This window comes from Gossypium arboreum, chromosome 9 (assembly GCF_025698485.1).
Source record: "Gossypium arboreum isolate Shixiya-1 chromosome 9, ASM2569848v2, whole genome shotgun sequence".
Classification (NCBI taxonomy): Eukaryota; Viridiplantae; Streptophyta; class Magnoliopsida; order Malvales; family Malvaceae; genus Gossypium; species Gossypium arboreum.
Window position 1 is genome coordinate 88,628,499 of NC_069078.1, and position 20,107 is coordinate 88,648,605.

Sequence of the window (20,107 nt, forward strand, 5' to 3'; positions counted from 1 at the left end):
AAAAAAGCCATTTTATTACATGGAAATCAAACTTTTCAATTTGAGGCAACACGTTAAAAAAAGGAAAGAAGAAAAATTAACAATACCTGCCTTCTCCAAAACATATATGTGGCTGTTTATATGAATAATTATATATATATATATATCTTAGAACTTAGAAGTTCAATAAAGTAATTGTTAAGTGAATCAAATCAGCCATATTATGTATGGATTTATTCATGTATTATTAAAAAATTAAATAAAGTCGAATTGTAAAATAATTAATATTTACTATAAAAGAATGGTATGGAAAATTTTTTGTTTGGTGTTTAACTTTAAAATTTTTAAAATATTAACTTTGTAAATTGTAAATCATGGTTGCAGTCGATCCAATAGAAATTGGTCAGTACGTTGATTCAATAAAACAATTAAATTAATTTTGTAGTGAATCATAGAAATTATATAGGAATTAAATTGATTTTTAGTGAATCATAGAAATCGATCAGTTTTATAATTTTTAATCATTTTAATAATTTATTTAATTAAGATCCAACTAGTTATCAAATTAGGAGTGAGTGATCTGATCAGTTTCAACACCTAACTATTTTTTAAAACCATGTAGTAAATGATATTTTTATTGGTAAATGTTGAGCTTATTTAATTCCTTTTTAACAGTGAGGATCAAATTGATTTAATAATTGAGAGGACTAATCTGATCTCGCCATTATATTGAGAGACCTGACAAGTAAATTCATTCAAATCCCAGTGAAAAAAAGATCCATTATTTTTTCCTTCAAAACAATCAGGTAAGTAAATCCCTTGTCTTTTTCAACTTAAATTACAATTCCCCATGTTTTACTTTCTCTGCAAATCAATTCTCCATGGGAGGAAGCTTGTTACAACCCCCCAAAGCCACAAACTTTTATCATCATCACAATCTCTAATCCCCAAATACATATCCTGTTCATCAAACCATCAATCATTCACAGTTTCATTCCTTAAAAACAAATGTGGGTTATCCTCAGAATCAGCTTTAACAGCCTCCAAATACGTTCATTTCGAAACCCCAGAAAAACCCAACGCTGTCATCGCCTTTTTCAACCGCCATGGCTTTACCAAACCCCAATTAGCTCGCCTCGTTATGAGACGCCCAATGGTGTTAACCACCGATGTTGAAAAAACCCTTTTGCCTAAACTCGAATTTTTCCGATCAAAAGGTATTTCAAACCCTGACCTTGCTCAAATCTTATCTAGCAACCCAACTATTTTATCATCAAGCTTAGAAAATCAATTACTCCCATCATTTGATTTGCTTTGTAATGTGCTTAAATCCAATAAGAAGATTATCAGTGCTTTGAAACGTCCTCCACGCCTTTTGAATTACAATCCTAATGATGTTTTGTTGGTTAATATCAATATTTTGGTTGATAATGGAGTTAATGAATGTCATATCGCTTCAACAGTTTGTTCAAAGCCATCAACATTGACTGTAAGTCCAATTAAGTTTAAATCCGTGGTGCAAGAAGCAAAAGAAATGGGGTTTGATCCTTGTAAAGGAATGTTTATGGTAGCAATCTATGCGTTGGGCTCGATGGCCAAACCGACATTGAAGAGAAAATTCGAAGCTTTTAAGAAATTCACTTGGTCCGATGAAGAGATTTCTGAAGCTTTCCGGAGGTACCCGTCATTCATTAGGTTGTCCGTGGATAATTTGATGGTGACTATGGATTTCCTAGTGAATAAAATGGGGTGTTCGCCTAGTTTTATTGCTAAACGACCCCGGTTATTGCTAATGAGCATGGAGAAAAAGATTGTTCCAAGGTTTCTGTTTGCTTGGGATTTGTTGTCTAAAGGTGTTATCAAGAACATTAACTTGCATGCCTTGTTGGAGACGTCAGAACATTTGTTTATCGAGAAGTTTGTTAACTGTTATAAACCAGAAGAAGCATCCCGGATGTTGAAGCTATATCATGAAAAGTTGGATCTTTCGAAAAACTTGAGAATGGATGGTTACAAGCTGCAGCATTTATAGGATATTGGCATTCAAAAGGTTTGAATTTTAACTCTTTTTTCTTTTCGTTTTTTTTTTTGAATTACAATAACAAGGCAAAGCCCAAACAATCAGCGTCACCAGCACGAGTCTAACCTAGGCTATATACCCTTGACCATTAGGCCATCACATGGGGTTCTTGAATTTTAACTTTTGTTTTCTTTGATCGAGCTCAATTCTTTAAGCTAAAATCTTGCTTGAATTTCGGTTAAGAATGCTTGAAGTTGGCTCTTGCTCTAATGATTTGATGTGCTATTGTGTACGATCATGCCCTGTCTTTGCTAGGAGTGTGTTTAGGGTTGGTTAAGTTACTACTAGATAGCTTATTATGCAAGAAACCTGGTAATGTTCCGACATTTAAGGGTCGAATAGAGTAAGAATAGTACATGACATATGTTGGTTTCGTTTTTATGGTCTTTTTGTTGCTATACATTTTTTTGTTCTGTCATTTGAACTGATTTCTTTGCTTCATTGATGAGAACTGCACCGTATTGCGGTAGGATGCTATAAAGCCTACATGCTCGGTGCCGTGTTCTGTCATTTGAATCGATTTATTTGCTTCATTGATGAGAACTGTACCATATGGTGGTAGGATGCTATAAAACCTACATGCTCAGTGTTGTGGTCCATTTTGGGGGCAGTTTTTAGCAATTCAAAAGGTCTGTGAACTACTTTGTTCCGTATATGTGTCTCAAGAAGGCATTTGGTCTACAAGAGGTGAGTATTCGACTCGGTAGAGTCGCTGTGATGTTGCCGCAGCTGCTTCTGCAGTTGTTCCTGCTCTTACTGTCTGCAATTGTTGTTTTTGCTGTTGTAGTCATTGTTTCTCTGAAAAATCCGAACTTTATCTTTTTTATGCTTTAACCGTGCATGGTCTACAACAGGTCTACGATTTCAACCAGCTAGGGTCGCCATGATGTTTCCGCGGCTGCTTCTGCAAGTGTTCTTAATTGTTGTGATTAACTATTGTTGTTTTTGCTGCTTTCGATGTTTTAACCTCCGGAACCCCTTTTGGGGTCCAGCAACAACCCTGCGGCAGCTGTGAGACGTGCACTTTGAGCTAAAAGATGTCATGAACCAAAAACATTACTTTTTGTGCAAGTCTTAAAAAATAGGAGGGGCTTCATTTCTTTGTCACCGTTGTTCCGATTCAGGTCAAGCACGTAGCAGCTCCAAAAATTAGTCCAATTTAACACTACAAACATCAATGGAATAAAATTCCTAAAATCTAACAAAATTAACTAATAAAAATAATTAAAAATCCTACTAAAATAAGAAACAAATAACTCTTAAGATATTATTAGAGTTATCAAGCATCTCTTTCGTCTTGAATAAAATGACATGGTAATGTTCACCTTGCTTTTTGAATAACCATTGAAGGACCTACAGTCGAGAACCATAGCCAACCCGTCCACAGCTTTTTCGGAGTCGGGTTTTGTTTGTTTGTGATCCAATCTTTACCGAAACGGGAAAAAAAGGTCGGTTCCTCACCGGTACACAGCTGATATGGTATTTATAGTTCCTCTTTAGTACACAGTTTTGTTATCAGATTTTCTTGTCGACGATAAAATGCAAAGATGATGCGTGGTAAAATTATTTTTGCAGTCCTTGATATTAGAAGTTAATATATGGTAAATTATACTTTGGTTCTCCAAAAAAGGAAAAGTTTTCCCTTTAATTCCTTCAAAATAATAAAATTATAAGTTAAGATATAACAAAATTACACTTTGACCTTTCAAATTTTAATAATTTAATTTCAACCCCTAAAATGTTTCTACATATTTTTTCCACAGAAAGAGGTGTTGAACATTTGAATATGTGCTTGTTTTATATATTCAAATAATAATAGTTCTATGTTCAGAAATATTATACTTATTTAACTTAGAATATCTGAAGTTCTAACCCATCCCCCTAAAGATCCCATAATGTTGGGTGTGTGGCCTTTGGCCATCCCAAATTGGAAAAAAATATTGTTTAACCCTTCTATAAATGATAAAATTAAAAATTAATATATGGTAAAATTACATTTTAATCTTTAGAAATATAAAAAAATCTATTTAATCCCTTAAAAATGATGAAATTATAAATTAATACAAAATAAAACTATACTACATAATTTATAATTCAATCTGAAACTCCAGAAAATTCGGGAAAATGCAACATAATCTGACAGCTCTATTGAACCATTAAAATCATAATGTAATAATTAAGGTAACAGCTATCCATTAGTCCATCTTGGAAATGTATACATGCATTTTTTTTTATTTTTTTTTATTTTTGCGTTAAGAACAAGAAAATATAGAACTTCCATTTGATTTAGCAAAAGTTAAAGGTGAAACATATTCCTCGAAACTCACTTAATTCTCCACCTCAAATGATGGGGAAAAAAAGTTTAATTTACAATAACAACCGAAAAAAAAAACGAAACTCTCTTAGATGATTGAGTTGCAGAAACTTCAAAAAACAAAACTCAAAACAGTGAATACCCGAAGTCGACAACATCAGTACTGAAAGTAGCCATTGAAGTGGTTTGTGGTGTCACCATGTTGTTGTCATAGCTCCTTGTATTGTCGTCGACATAGTTAGTACTGTAAAAACCCCCCATGCACCCATCTTCAACCATTAATGGAGTCGGTACGTTGTTGATTATAGCCGACAGTTCATCATTGTTCATATCCCATGCTTGCTGCATGTTGTCACCCCAAATGAAACCCTGATTTGGCTCACCAAAACCTTGATTTTGAGGGGAAGTATAAGCATTAATGTTTTGGTTCATGAAGGATGATGAACTGGTTGGATTTGAAGGAGGTTTCAAGCAGTCACGAGGGACAATGCAAGCCAAGTAACCATCATCGACCGAACCGTATGTGGTACTGCCTCCAATCTCACTGTTGGGAACATTGTTTGGTTGAACTTGAAACTGATGATGATGTGAAACATCAAATTGAGGGGACAAAACAGAATGGAAATTATTATCACCATTGTTATTGTTGTTGTTGTTGTTAGAGTATACGAAGTTTGTTCTTGCTTGTGTTCCTTTCATGGAAAGTGCTGCTCTATCATACGCAAGAGCTGCTTCTTGTGCCGTATCGAATGTGCCAAGCCAATGTCTTTCTTTCGTCGTCGGATCACGGATTTCGGCTGCATATCGACCCCAAGGACGTCGTCTTACGCCAAGGAACCGACCTGGCTCGGCTTGTTTTCTTCTACCCCTCCTTTCATGAGATGGAGGGGTAGTGTTTCTTTGAAGCGAAGCAAAACCAGCTTGGGTTTCAATAGCTTCATAAGTTTTTGATGTGGACATCACTATATATATAGATTGTTGGAGAATTAAAGGACAACGAAGGTGGTATAAGGAGAGTAATATAGGGCGCAGCTGAGTTATATAGGAGAAAAAAAAGGGGGAGATGATGGTGTTTTGGGTGGAAGTGGTGAATATATGTATATAGGGGGGAAGTCTTTTAAAAGAGGGCCATTGCTTCTTGTTGTCATTCCATGGAAGACCAGCTTACCTCTTTCTACCTACTTCTATATTTTTATATGTACATAGCTATTGAAAGAATCATTCATCCTCCAAAAATTTAGTCACTATGAATTAGTATAAATATAATTTTAAGTATTAATATTCAACTAAAAACTTGAAATCTTAAATTTAAAAGGTGAATATTTAATGCATTATCATTGCACAAGTTTCATGCATCATTAATAAATAATATGACACTTCATCATTAAATAAAACAAAAAAATAGTGAGTGACTTGTAAATAAATATCGATAACTAATAGTTAATTATAAATAAATGTTAAAAATCCTAAACTCAAGATCCTAGATACTAAACCTTTAAACTCAAGATTTTAAATTCAAGAGTTATTATAATATCATTTACTAATGGTGCATGAGAAATATGCACTGATGAGAAATCAAATATTATTCTAAATTTAAATATTAAAAAGTGAAAAAAAATTGAGATTAAAATTAAAGGCTAAGACTTGGCCATGTTTCCGAAATAGAATCACGGACTCTTAGCTACCTATTTTCCAAATATATAATAGATAGAGAGATGGGTAAATATAGATAGGATATAAGTTTATTGTGGGAATTTTTTTTTTTTTTAAGATTCTCCCATGAACGTGTGTGGAATAAGCCTATCTTCTTAAATTAACTACTTTAATTATAGTTTTAGTCCTTACACTATGTTACAACTTGTGGTTTAATTTGATATAATATTATCTTTATTTTATTATGTCCTTATAATGTGGTTTTAGTCATTATAATATTATTATATCCAAATTAATAATACCGCTAGTGACTATAGTTAAAGTGATGAAAAACAGTAAAAAACACACACACATATTCTCACTTAAACTGTTATAATTAACAATGTTATAAATTCCAACATATTATTATTAATATTATAAAAATAAAAATAAAATTTAAATATAAAAATAAATCTCAAATTTTAACATAATAAAACAGAAACACTAAAATTAGAAATAGAATTAAATTGATATCTAATATAACTTGTTTCTAGCACGAAAACACGAAAACTTTACCATATATGAATATTTTATAGTTCTGAATGATGCATATATTATATCATACAAATGTAAGCTACTAGGGTTAGTTAGTTCAAGTAAGAAAAGTAATAAATTATCTCTCCATGATCAAATAAATCCATAAGTTTAACGGTTGTATTAAACAAACCCTAACCTAAAATATCAAATAAATCTTAAATTTTAATTCAAAACTCAAAAAAATATAATAATCATAATTATTTATGAGACATCGTATTGTTCATTGATATAGTTACATACATTAATAATGTATCAAATATTATTCTAATAATAAATATTTGATATATTATCAATACATAAATTACGTATAGTAAATAAACAGTAATATTACACATAATCACTTATCAAATAAAAATAACTAAATAATTTATAAATTAATATAAATGGTTATATTATTATATGGAAAAAACAAATAAAGTTGCTGGATAAACACATGTGAATCCGCATTTCGAGAAAAAATTAATCAATCATTAGAGAAATTAATTAGAAAATGGTATTCTTCAATTTGTCAGCTTTCATGTATTTTCAAAGGGAGTGGTTAAAAGATAATCACATCTCTTAATAACTAAGCACCAAAATATAATTGCACTTTGCGTTGCCATATGTGTGTATCATGGAAACTTAACCAAAGCGGTCCTTTCACCAATGTCTCATAAAAGTCAAAAACCCTTTCATTTCTTTCTATTTGTCATTTTATATAGCCTGTTAATTTTTTGAATTAATGTATTTATGTATATCCATTTTATGGTTTATTAAAATTATTTTTCAGAGTTTGTGATTAACTTTTGTTAATAATATTATCTTCATATCTAAAGTTGAGAATATAATGTATCTTATCATTACACCAATACTTGTAGGTCATTATATATATATCCATCAAAATTTTGGATTTTCACCCTTAAATTATTATACCTTATTTAAATAGGTCTTTTGTTATTTTATAGTTAAATAAGCCCTAACCTATCATATTTATCTATAAAAGCTCTTGAATTTAATACTAAAGTAAAATATTTGTGAATTTAATAAGAGTGCTTATATAATTTGAAATTATATTAACTAAATTAATACCTTAAATTTTTTTAAAAGTGCTTATATATATAATACACTTAATCATTCTTTTATGAGAAATAAAATCACAGAATAAGAAGAGACTTATTTAACTATAAAAATAATTTAAAATTTTGTTTTCTAATATATTAGTCTATTTATTATAAAGGTGGACCTTGGTCTCATGGCTCAAAAATGGTGTTCACATTAATGCTAACACAAACACATAGATATACAGATATGTTAATATTGAATAGTTTAATATTTGATATATTTTAACATAAAATTTTAATTTTATAAGTAGTCTTAATGTATTATCACATAATGAAAATTCGTAAATATTCCCGATATAAAATGATTTATTCAAATTAAAATAATTTTAAAAACCGACCTAACCCATTCAAAACCTATGGCATTTGGAAGGTAAAATTGGAGAATATGCGACAAATAAAGATGGTGGGTCATCACTTCCAAACAAAATTTTTTCAAGCTTTGTTGAAAACAATTTCCTTTTTTTACATTGTCTTTTTCAACTAAAAATTCAGCAAAAATCTGGTCTTGAGGAAAACTTTTCATACTTGTCTTTCATCTTTTTCCAAAGAAGCAAGAACACAAAATAACTTAGTCAAAAGGGTAATCAAATTAAGGCTTTTAAAGATCAAATTATAAAAAAAAAAAAACAAAAGTGTATTAATTTGCCTAACCCTAACCAAAAGCCACTTATAGATTTTTATTTAGCAGTTCCAACAGGGAAAAAAGTTTAATAAAAATTGGGTTCCACATGCTTTGGGAATGGCCAAAAAAAAAAATAGTCATAATCAAATGGGTCAAACCCCCACCCCCTCCTTTTTCCTTTGCCACTATTAATTATTATTGTACTCTAAACCTAATTGAATAATGTATCAAATAAATTTTATATGAGAAAAAATGAGCATATGTTAAAATGATGGAACTAAAATAAGGGATGAGAGAATGAGAAATCACAAAGTTATACTAATATTTATTTTAACTATTTAAATTAATCATTTTCATTTCTTTTAAGAATGTTCATATATACATAGAGAATTAGAATCTTTGACTTTTGACTCCTCCACTAAAGATTTGAAAAAAATAAATAATCTTAAATAAGTATGATGTTAATGAGATTTTGGTATTGTTAGATAAATGTTAAAATTTTAAAATTTTAATTTTTATGTTTAACTTTTATTTTATGTTATATAATGTTTGATTTTGGTTATAATTTATTCAATCGTAATTATACTTACAAATTTTAAAAGAAAAAGAAATACATGAGATCATAATATTTAATTACAGTGGATTGAAATACAAAAGATTAAAATAATATCTTCTTATGGGATTTTAAAAGGTTATAGAAATATTTTTATTCTATATGTAGACATAATGATCAATTTAGTCCCTAACGTATATCATTTTTATCATTTTACTCTTAATTTTTTTTTTATTTTAAAAGAATAATTTTGACCCTAACATTCAAAAATTAATTAAATTGCGAAAATTGATTAGAACATAAAATTTTAATGACATTGACTTGACAATTAATGTGTCAATTCTCATATACTTTATAAAAATTCAAAACAAATAATAAAATTTATTAAAATTCATCAAATTAAAAGAAACTTAAAATAAAATAAAAACATTGAAATATTGGTCTAAGGAAAACATCTCTTTTTTTCCTCATTTTCTGGTTAGACCAGGAGAAGGCATTTTTTTTCTCCCATGAACATGGCACATGCAAAAAAGGACATTGAAAAAGCATGCTTTGTTTTGTTTTTATTTAATTTTCTCTATAAAAATGAAGCTTTACTTCGCCTTAATGGTTACTTAAGGAAGATTACCATTTTAAAGAGAAGAAAGCTTAGTCAAGCCTCTTTTCTGAAAAGATGCTTGTCCAGTTGGACTATGCTAGGAGAAAATGGGTTAGGATTTGACAGTTACCATGCTTCCATTAAATTTTTGATATTGAATCAGATCATGTACTTAAATAGTAGGACAAATTTTCCGAGTAAGTGATGATACAATTCACCTCGACCCATTGATGCCATCATCGAATTGATTGATGACATAAAATCAAATATAAAATAAATTGTTGTCCACAAGTGCTTTCGGCCAATGATATTAAAATTAGATCAAGTTAATGAATTGATATAGAAACGATCATGTAAACCAACAAAAATCCAAAACTTGAGATAAAAAATATAGTTGAACTAATTTATGATGTTTTAATAATTTTTATTTTATATTTATTTATTAGTGAATCATTCATCACTTAAAACTTTGAATCCAAAATTTTAAATTATTATTTTATACCTAACTGAACTTTTATTTTAAGTCCAAAATTGTTGCATAAAGAAATTCTTTTTAATATTTTTTCGCAATTTGGTCTTAGGTATGTAGGGGCCTCACAGTTTCTTTGATTTGATTTCCCTGTTCTTTGAAGGGTGTTATTCTATTTAAATCTATATTTATTATTTATTTTTTGAACAATTTTTCTTGGTTTTTTAAATCAGATAGAGAATTATGCACAATCTCCAAAAACACCCAATTTTTTAATTATTTTTTTAGTATTAAAGGTAACCCGGATTTAGGGGAAAAAGATGAGTGTCTTTCTTAGAACTTTGGACTTTGACTTCAAAATTTAAATTTTATTAAAATATAAAAATAAAAAATAATACCCAGAGTTTTGTTTTTATCGTCAAATTCTCCTATTTTTGGTGTGATTTTAATTTATTTTCCAAGACCTTTTTGGTTTAGTTTTAGGGACCCTTTTTGGCTTAGTCAAGCAGTCAACACATACACTCGTGGCCTGCCACTAAATCAATCATTTTTACTTTTATTATTTTAGTCCCTAAAGAAATCTAAGACACCCTCTTAGGTTTCATAAAATGAATATTATTTTCTTTCGGAAAACAAAATGAAAATATTGGATAAACTATTCACATTGTTTTTTTTTTAAATTTTAACTATTCACTTCGTTAACTATTTTGTTTCAATTGTGGTTTTTTAAAAAAACATTTAAAAAAAACAATTGTTAGCGCGATGAATTAGAAATAGCGTCTTTAAAAATTCGTTATAATTAATGGTATTAATTATTTGAATTAATTTATAAAATTTAATCTTTTTACTTTTATAACATAGTTATTTATTACCATTAAATGATGCAATGAACTTTGTCTTAAACATTCGAGCTATATGTACATTTATTATTGTTTTAACATGGTTAACTAAATTTCTTTGTGACCCTAATTATGTGATTAAAATATTAGATAAATTATAAAAATAGTTAACTATTGGTGTTTTTTTTATTATTATTCAAGTTTAAGTTCTTTTAAAATTTAATATTTTGATCACTAAATATTAAATTTTGATAGCATTAGTAATTAAAATAAAATAAAATTTAAACTTGAAAGACCGAAATAAAAATATGTTAATAATTAGGTGACTATTTTATTAATTTATCCAAAAGATTCATTCCATCAATATCAAATTGGATTTAGTAATAATATCATAGGGATGAAATTTGAAATTTCAACATAATACAGGGACTGAAATTTTGATATTGATACGCAAGAGAAAAGCGGATTCCACGCTCCAACCTTTAACTTTAACCAATAATGTCATGCCACGTAACCTCGTAAGCCATCAAAATTCTGAAATTGACCACTGCGTAGCATCGCATGATTTGACACGTGGATACTGTTGCCACGGCATCCCCATAAGTGAGATAACGTGTTCGAGCGTAAAGAGTGCCGTTCCTTAAAGCGGAATGATGAACGGGATGACGTTTTCTTTCGGGAAGGGAGGATGGCCACGTGTCGAAAAATGGTTGGGTGAGAAGTAAATCACGGAGGGAACAGCACTTGATGATACGAGGTTAGATGGACGGTGGGGATTGATTGGGGAATGATGAGGATACAGTGAAAGCGAGAAAAAGGAAAGGGGGAGGTTGGTCAAAGATTCATGGAGAACGGTTTGATTGAGATTGGACGGCTGATACTGACACTGTCCTTTGTCCTCGATTTAGGCCACAGACCACGAGATTTGCTCCCGTGTGAAAGTTGCAAACTTCTTAGGTTACCTTTTCAATTCAATCCAAGTCAAGCAAATTTTATGATTAGTGGTAGACATCAAACAAAATATTTGTTTACATTTTGATTCTTAAATTTTTAAAGTTGTTTGATGAGTAAAAATAAATTTATAATTTTAAATTAAAGTGGTTAAAACATAAATTTACAAATAATTTAATAATATTAAGTATAATTTTCTAAAATATAAGAGTACACATAATAGCATTTTAAATCTTGTGGAATTCTTTTTATTCGGTGATAATAAATAAAAAGTAAATAAGATTTTTAAAATTTTGAAAATTTAATAAATTTAAATATTCCAAAATTTTCTAAAACATTATATAATATTATAAAAATGAAAAATATTTAACAATTTTAAAATTACTTTTTATCACTCTTTACGATTGTAAATTAGATTTTCTTTTACTTTTGAATTTTTAAATTTAAAAATAGGACGTTTTAAAAAATTACGAAAATTTTAGAATTGTTTTGTAATTTTCAAAACGCTGGAAATTTTTTTATTATTTTCTTTATCTTCCTTTTAATAATATTTAATATTTTGACATTAAAACTAAAAGAAAAAAGAAGAAGACTAATTGCTTCTTATTATATATAGCATAATAGGATAAACATCTTTTAAGTATTCATATCACTATATATAATTTACAACATTATCATATGTAAATTGTTTTTAAATTTCTTAAAAATATGCATAATTCCATGTTTAAAAAGTTAACCAATGATACATTATTTAATGTCATTCCATAGAGATAATTATATGAATACTAGAATTTTTACATCCATGGTTGGAAGGTTTTAATAAGTTTGATAGTAGCTTCTAGGGAAAAAATATTTTTGAAAAAATTCAAAATACCCTTACATTATTAACCATATTTTTATTTCTCAAAAATAATATATTTGTATTGTTATTTTTCAGTTGGGCCATTTGACTAATGGGTTATTTCCATTTGAGACATTTGATTAATGGGTTAAGCCCACTTCATCCAAGTTGAATAATTTTATTTTGGGCTTTTTATTTAATAAGCCCCTTTTTTACAATTTAATTATATGTTTTGATTGTATTTATTTTTTTTAACACAATACTTAGAACTACTCAAAGTTCCTCCCTAACTAATAAATAGAAGGATAATGTCCTTCAACGCACTTGAACTCACATCCTTCTGCGTTGATAACAATGTTCATACCAATCAAACAAAGACTCAATCAACGACCAAGTCTTTTTTTTTTTAAACAAAGCACGCATTTTTTTTTACTTTGAATTTCACTTCATACTCCTAAAAAAAATGAAAATCGTGATACTTATTTTTCAAGTGAATATTTCATTATTGTTCTCAATTAAATGGGTTTGGATGCTCTCGAGTTTATGCAAAATAAGTATTAATTTATTATTTTAAAATACTTTAAAGAGAATAAACTAAAATTTTATCGTTTTGGAGGACTAAAATATAATTTTACTATAGAATTTTTAAACTAACATGTAATTTTTAATTAAATTTAAATAAAACAATTTTACTATAAATAACAGTTTGGAGCAGACCAATGATAACTAGTAAAAACTCTAGAGTTGGTTTTAGTAGAATTGGTTTTAAGTCAAATCAAATTGTATTTAAAAATTTCGGGTTAATTTTAAATTTAAATTACTTTGGGTTTTAATTATTCGAAATTTAAATTTAAACTTCTAATATCGAATTTATAATTTTTAAATTACTTTGGGTTTTTTTATTTAACTATAACTTAACAAGTGACGAAAAAGATAGGGATTTTTGTGGGGGCCAATGTAAAATGTTTTGTGGACCTTTTTAGCCCTGAATTGTCGCGGAAGATTCGTTGGACAAAGTGGGGACAAAGCCATATTGTGGGCCAAACTAGCTATGCCTATATATCATTTGCTGTTATGTTTGTTTGCTAAAATTCTAGTTTTGCTCCTTCTATTATGATCAAAATTAAAATTTAGTTCATGTATTTTAATTTGGTCTAATTCTATATCCATTTTTATAATTTCATTAATTTAATTTAATATTACGCTTCAAAAGTCACTCGGTAATTAGATTTGATTGTAGTTATTTGTAATTGTACAAGTAGCATGCATGGACAACTATTGTAATTAATAGGTCCCACTTATTTCAACTATTAGGGTAATTAGTCCTAATGAATTTAAAATTTTTTATTTTTTATTTTTATTGATAAAGAAATAAGGGTAAACTACATCGCAAATAAAAAAATGTCACGTCAACAATCCCCGTTAGTGGATTAACGAAATTTTTAACGGTAGTAATTAATTTGAGCAATTATTTTAATTAGGGTGACTAAATTGACCAAAAAATTTAGAATGAGCAAAACAAGAACGACACCATTTTAAAGTGACCTGCAGTGAAATTTACCCAAGAAATAAATACCAAAAAGATGCAATTACACCATGTATGCCGCACATGTATAGAGAACCAAAATTCCTTGCAAATTACAAAGAGATTGTGGTTATTATCTTAGTAACTACATATTCATGCAATTAATTTGCAGTGTCTAAATACACTTGAAATATTGATGTTAAAATGCAGTGTCTTCTCATGGTGCCATGCCTCGTGCCGGGAGGAGGGTATAACAAACTGAAATAAATAACGTGATATTTGGATAAATTAATGTTAAATTAAAATATAGGGACTAAATTTTAAAGTGAAGCATAGTAAAGCATGAAAACCATAATTTGACCTTCCATAATGTGATTACGTGGTATATGGTCTAAGATGCAGAATCAACGGTAATTGATTGATGATTTAGCTTAGGAAATCATGTGATTATACAGAATATTCTGCTCATTTATCCTTTTTCTTTCACTTAATAGAACCAACCCCCCCCCCCCCAAAAAAAAACCATCTTTGCCCTTTCATTTAAGCGTTAATACTAGTAACTGAGTTTAAATTTAATGTATAATTTAATATTTAAGTTTTTTATCCACTTGAGTTTAATTTTAATGTTGAATTTAGTACTTAAGGTTTTCTTCTCAGTTAAATATTTATATTTTCTTACTAGAACACATATGTCAAATATTTATTAAGTCATATGATATCATTTAATTTGAAGATCTACTTGAATATTAAAATTAAATTTAAATATCAAATTAAATATTTTTAAAAGTAGGCTGCAAGGATTTCACACCATGGATTCAGGCGTAGAGTCATTTCAAAATCATGGCCTGAAAATGGATTTGAAGGATCTGAAAAAGAAAATGGTCCCTTATTTGCTTAAAGAATGAAATGATATGTGTGGGTGGGTGGGTGGGTGGGAAGGGTTTGTCATTATCGTTGTCTTCCCCCGTCACCATCGATGATGGTTGATGTGATGGTCGCTGTCGGAAAAGGTTTTGGAGAAGGGAAATGGTCTCTCCCGAACACAGTTTCTATACCTTTTGCCAGCCATCTGTTTGCAAGATTAAAAAGGTACATTGTAGTAAACTTTTTAAAAAATTAGGATTAAATTAAAATATATATTTTTAAGGGTTAAATTATAATTTTACAATGTATTAATTTATAGTTTTATAAATTATAGAGAGGTTTAAAGAGTAATTTTTATTTTAAAGGACCTAGAGACTTAGTAAATGTGATGAAAGTGCGTAAAAGTATAGTAGAAATATTGTATTAGGAATTAAATTATATTTTATTTATTTTAGTTAAAAATAGATAAATTAGTCATTATATATTAGATCAAAGAGTAAATTGATTATTTTGTTAAAATATCATTTACTTGCACTATAAAAATTGATAGGACTGATAGAATAATCAAACAATAACACATAATATGTCAAGTATACCTCATGCTGATGTACAAAAATCAAGTTTTAATAGTAGAAATGAATGAAATTTTTAACAAAAGAGTCGATTTGGTCCTTCATCTAATGTACAGAAAATAATTTACTAATTTTTTAAAATAAAAAATAAAATACAATATAATTTTTAATATAAATGTTTCCATAATACTTTTTTATACACAGAGTACACATGCCACTCTCCGAAAATCTTCTAATCTGCCTGGCTGTTAATAAGCTGTATGATACATTAATATTTATCAATAAAATCCCATAAAATAAATATACACGTTTCCATTAATTTATGATAGCAGCTTCACTACCCCTACTTTATAAACACTTCATTTTTTATCCTAAGCTTTGGCCCCAAGCTTTAATAAAACTACATTGGGATTGATCCTTATTTTGAAGCAAATAGCTCACTACCTAGAGCGATTTTTGCAGTACCTTCACTTTTTACTGTTGTCATTTCCATCTCGTTTTCACGGATCCGTTCGAGTTCGATCGAAACGGTGTTCATATCTGGCCGCCTTTCCCCGGGAAAACTCATGCATTTCAATGCCAACTTGATCATATCCTTAATACCATCCATGGTGAAGCTTCCAACTAGTCTATGGTCCACAAAGTCATTGCAACTCAGCCTTGATTGCACCTTAAAAAGAACAGTTCAACTATGTTACATCGAGCGTGCCAGGTGTATGTTTGATACGGGTATGGTAATCTTATAGTTCATATACTTACCCACTGAATTAAGCTCTCATTGGATCCCATGTAATTGATATGCATTGCCTCATCCTGTCCGGTTATAAGCTCTAAAAGGAACGCCCCGAAGCTATACACATCGCTAGTTTCGGTGAAACTTCCTAATACTTCCACCCTGACAAAAACCCGAGCATCAGTTTAAGGTTGTTTCTTTTAAAATGAAAATGAGTATCGATAAGAGTTCGGGATTACTCTGGATCTCGGAAAATATTTACACTAGATGTGTAAGATGGACTGGCTTCTTCTATCTTTTCGAGTAACATCGATACCCCCGCATCTGCAACTTTAGCTATGAAGTCCTCGTCGACCAACACGTTACCCGTTTTGAAATTCTTGTGTATCAAAGGGGGTTTCAGGCCATGTAAATGGCATAAACCTCTAGCTGCCCCTAGAGCAATCGATAACCTCTGCTTGAACTCAAGACGAGTCGGAGCCTCTCGTCCGGTATCTGCCGAAACAAAAACACGAAAAGGTAATGCCACGGTGTCATGCAATGAATCTATGTTGTTTAATGAACCATTACCATATAGGTGATTGCACATGCTACCATTGGGTAAATATTCATATACCAACATTTGGGAACCACCTTCTTGACAATAGCCTAAAAGAGTAACCAAGTTTCGGTGTTGAATCTCGGACAAATACATTACCTGTTCCGAGTTCCGAGCTATTAGAACATAATGCACATGAACTATATATAAAGTGATCAGAACATGTTATAAAATTATAATACCCCTGCAACGAATTCTGGTCGGGGAATACCGGGATGTCTTTTGATGGCAACGACAACGTCACGAAGCAAACCTTTATAAACCAAGCCGAAACTTCCGTATCCAATGAGACTACTCTCAGCAAATTGTTTGGTAGCTTGCTCTAGTTCTTCCAACATGAACTCCTTTGCTCCTTGTGGTCCATATAAAGACGGACCGGCTGATGAACTCGGTCCAACTCCTCGATTCCACTCCGCTGCAACATTCATAGTTAGCAAACCATGAAGTACTACAAAAACTGCTCTGTTTCAGTGAAAGAATCTTACTTAATGTCGAAGGATCCGACGAGCCGGTCTCTGAAGCTCTATTCGAAAAACTCTTACATGACTTGAAAAACCAAAAGAATCCCATTATTACAGCCATTAAAGCAAGTGTTCCTGCAGCTCCACCAACAATAGTTGCAACCTTCACCATGTTCTGTCACTGGACTTGATCATTGAACCATCAATGGAAGTATTTAACTATTACATAGTTCACCAAAATGTGTACAACAAGATGCCCAATAAATCCAAATCATAGAATTGTGAAGTTGAAGGACTAGTTTTTAAAAACATTTTTTTACTACCTGTAAAGAACCAGACATGAAGGTGGTCCCTGTGACTATATTATATAGTGTACTTTTAGTACAAACAAAACAACATTCAGAAACCAAACTGGTTGAGGGAGAAACTGAAAAAATCTGAAATATAATCCAAATATTTGTCCAATGATGTTTTTAAGCATCTCATCATAGTGAAAAAGGAAATAGAAATAAACCCTATATATCTAGGTATATATATGTATAAATAAATTGCCAATAGCTGAAACAAGAATGTCTGGTCTATGTCTAGAACTTCCCTGTCATGAAAAAGAAATGGTGATAATAGAGCTTTGGAACTCATCAAGAAAGTTAAAAGAAAAATTATTAATGCCTCGCATGTGAGGGGTGTGTAATAACATAATACGGACTGAACAGGACACGAATACATACATGAACATGTATCGTTTAAAAAATGGGTTTTTAATTTGAGGGATACTGGTGAAGACATAATTATTGAAGGGATGAAAAAGAAAAGGTAATGATCAGTGAATCAAAAAATGAAGTGTTTTTTTATTTCCTGAATTAGCTCTTAAGTTTCCATTTTGCCTTTTTATGATGTGGAAAGGGAAGAGGGGGTACCTAATATAGAGAGGGGATGGGACTATATTGCAAAAATGTGGTCATTGACAGCTGCAGGAAAAAAAACAAGACAAATGCCAGTTTGCCACTGCAAGTATTGCAGGTTCCTCAGTTTCCATGCCAGCACATTCTCTTTTCTTTTCCTTTTAATTTCTTCAACATTGGGATATCAGAAGATATGACCATGTTAGAAGATGCAATCACGGTTTCTGAAAGAAATTTTACACATTAATTATATCCACATTGTTGATGGTATTTTGAGACAAGGCAAAATAGACGGTGAGGATGGATGGTTCAACTCATTTAGTACAAGGCAGAGAGCCACTAAGCTAGGTGAACTAATATGAAAAGAGACGAAAGAGTGTTGAGTGAAAGTCGAATAAGGTAAGTAAAGAGGGAGAAGGGTTTAAGTGTTACCCTCAAGCTTTGGGCTTTAATACTCCTAGTGTTAGTTGGGAGATGTCATGTGTAGACTTCTTATAAAGAAGTTAAGAGGTAAGTGATAAACTGGTTTATCATTATAGGTCTATCTGGAATGGTCAATGAATTTAACTAATTAAATTAATCAATGTTAAATAATCAATAAACTAATAAATTAAATTATCAAGTTAATTAGTTAAATAAATTTTCTTTTAATTCAATTCACCCAACCTCAGTTATATGAATTTTGTTATATTAGTATTTTCAAAATGCCTAATTTAAGTTTTATTTTAATTTAGCATAATTTGCTTTTATAATATTGTTAATAAATTTAATTGATTCCCTTTTTCAAAATTAGTCTAAATTGATAACATTATTATTTATTATTAAATATGTGAATTTTAAAAAAATGCTAAACTTTTAATTTAATATAAATTTAATATTAATTAAATATAATTAATTAAATTTTCACGTCATTTTTAACAGTAAAATCACCAATTGAGTATTAACTCAATTGACATGGGCATTGTTATTAATATAAGAAGATATGAGTTTAATTGCGCTGAAGCGCTTTATCGTCCTATTTATAAGTTGGGATAGGATATAGATAGTTTTAGAATTTAGGTCAAAAAGAGACTTGATATAAGCAAAATATTAAAAAAATAAAAATAAAAACAGTGAATCGAATTCATCAAAAAAAAAAAAATGAAAGAAGAAAATGGAGCTTTCAATCCACCTCAGCTTGAAAAATATATTTGCGATCCAGTTTTGTTTCATGTAAAAATGGTACATCACGTCATTTCTTCTCAATAGGATTTACCAATAATACCATTGTCAATATTCAACCGAAAAATGATATTTAATTGAATATTTAAAATTATAGTTTAAATTTCTTAATTTTAATTTTTTAAAATATTAATATTATAATAATTGAATTTTTAAAATCAATTTTACTATGAATTTGGAGCGTTAAAGCTTGCATGCTATATAAATTGTTTGAATATGATATATTTTTTTTAAAAATTTTATCTAAGAAAAAAAAACACCATCAGTGTTTTGGAACTTGATATGATCATTCGATTAGATCAAGAACTAGTCAATATACTGATTCAAATAAAGGGATTGAACCGACCTCTAAGTGAATATTTGGAACTAGTAAAAACTAAAATTGGGAGAAAAAATATTAAACTAGTTTATAGTTTTTTAATTTGTTATTAATTTTATGAACTTTTTAATTATTTATTTAATTATTTTTGTACTGATGATCGAGCCAAAAATCAATGGTTTGATCAATTTTACCGTTAATTCTATTTTAAAACATTGAACAACTCTCTTAAATTAATGAAATTGTTTTTTTAACATGTCAAATGTAAACTATCAATTTGATCCATGTGTATTAAAAATGCTTCGTATAGATACAAAGTGATATTTAATGTTTAAAT

At 29.6% G+C, this 20,107-nt stretch overlaps 3 protein-coding genes across 5 annotated transcripts; 1 reads left to right on the plus strand and 2 right to left on the minus strand.

Annotated features, from left to right (window-relative positions):
- The first annotated feature begins 680 nt into the window (after positions 1-680).
- On the plus strand, positions 681-3,166 carry LOC108454935 (transcription termination factor MTERF8, chloroplastic-like). 2 transcript variants are annotated; one of them, XR_001866800.2, is made up of 3 exons: positions 681-2,029; positions 2,622-2,746; positions 2,914-3,166. XR_001866800.2 is itself a non-coding variant. In XM_017753575.2 (2 exons), the coding sequence occupies exon 1, from the start codon at positions 830-832 to the stop codon at positions 2,009-2,011; it is 1,182 nt and encodes a 393-aa protein (XP_017609064.1). In that variant the 5' UTR covers positions 692-829; the 3' UTR covers positions 2,012-2,029; positions 2,914-3,166. The 2 variants fall into 2 exon arrangements, 1 of the variants encoding a protein (XP_017609064.1); XM_017753575.2 differs by lacking the exon at positions 2,622-2,746 and having other exon boundaries at positions 692-2,029.
- A 1,333-nt stretch (positions 3,167-4,499) lies between these two features.
- On the minus strand, positions 4,500-5,438 carry LOC108455240 (ethylene-responsive transcription factor ERF086-like). The gene has a single exon (XM_017753824.2). The coding sequence runs from the start codon at positions 5,331-5,333 to the stop codon at positions 4,500-4,502; it is 834 nt and encodes a 277-aa protein (XP_017609313.1). The 5' UTR covers positions 5,334-5,438.
- Positions 5,439-15,699: 10,261 nt separating this feature from the next.
- On the minus strand, positions 15,700-18,220 carry LOC108456384 (serine/threonine-protein kinase-like protein ACR4). Of its 2 annotated transcripts, XM_017754977.2 has the most exons (6): positions 17,353-18,070; positions 17,050-17,282; positions 16,840-16,966; positions 16,509-16,764; positions 16,296-16,431; positions 15,700-16,206 (listed from the first exon to the last, which is right to left on the minus strand). In XM_017754977.2, exons 1-6 carry the CDS (start codon positions 17,498-17,500, stop codon positions 15,955-15,957), a joined length of 1,152 nt encoding a protein of 383 aa, XP_017610466.1. In that variant the 5' UTR covers positions 17,501-18,070; the 3' UTR covers positions 15,700-15,954. The 2 variants fall into 2 exon arrangements, with proteins under 2 accessions (XP_017610466.1, XP_052875282.1); XM_053019322.1 differs by having other exon boundaries at positions 16,509-16,966; positions 17,353-18,220.
- Positions 18,221-20,107: the final 1,887 nt, after the last annotated feature.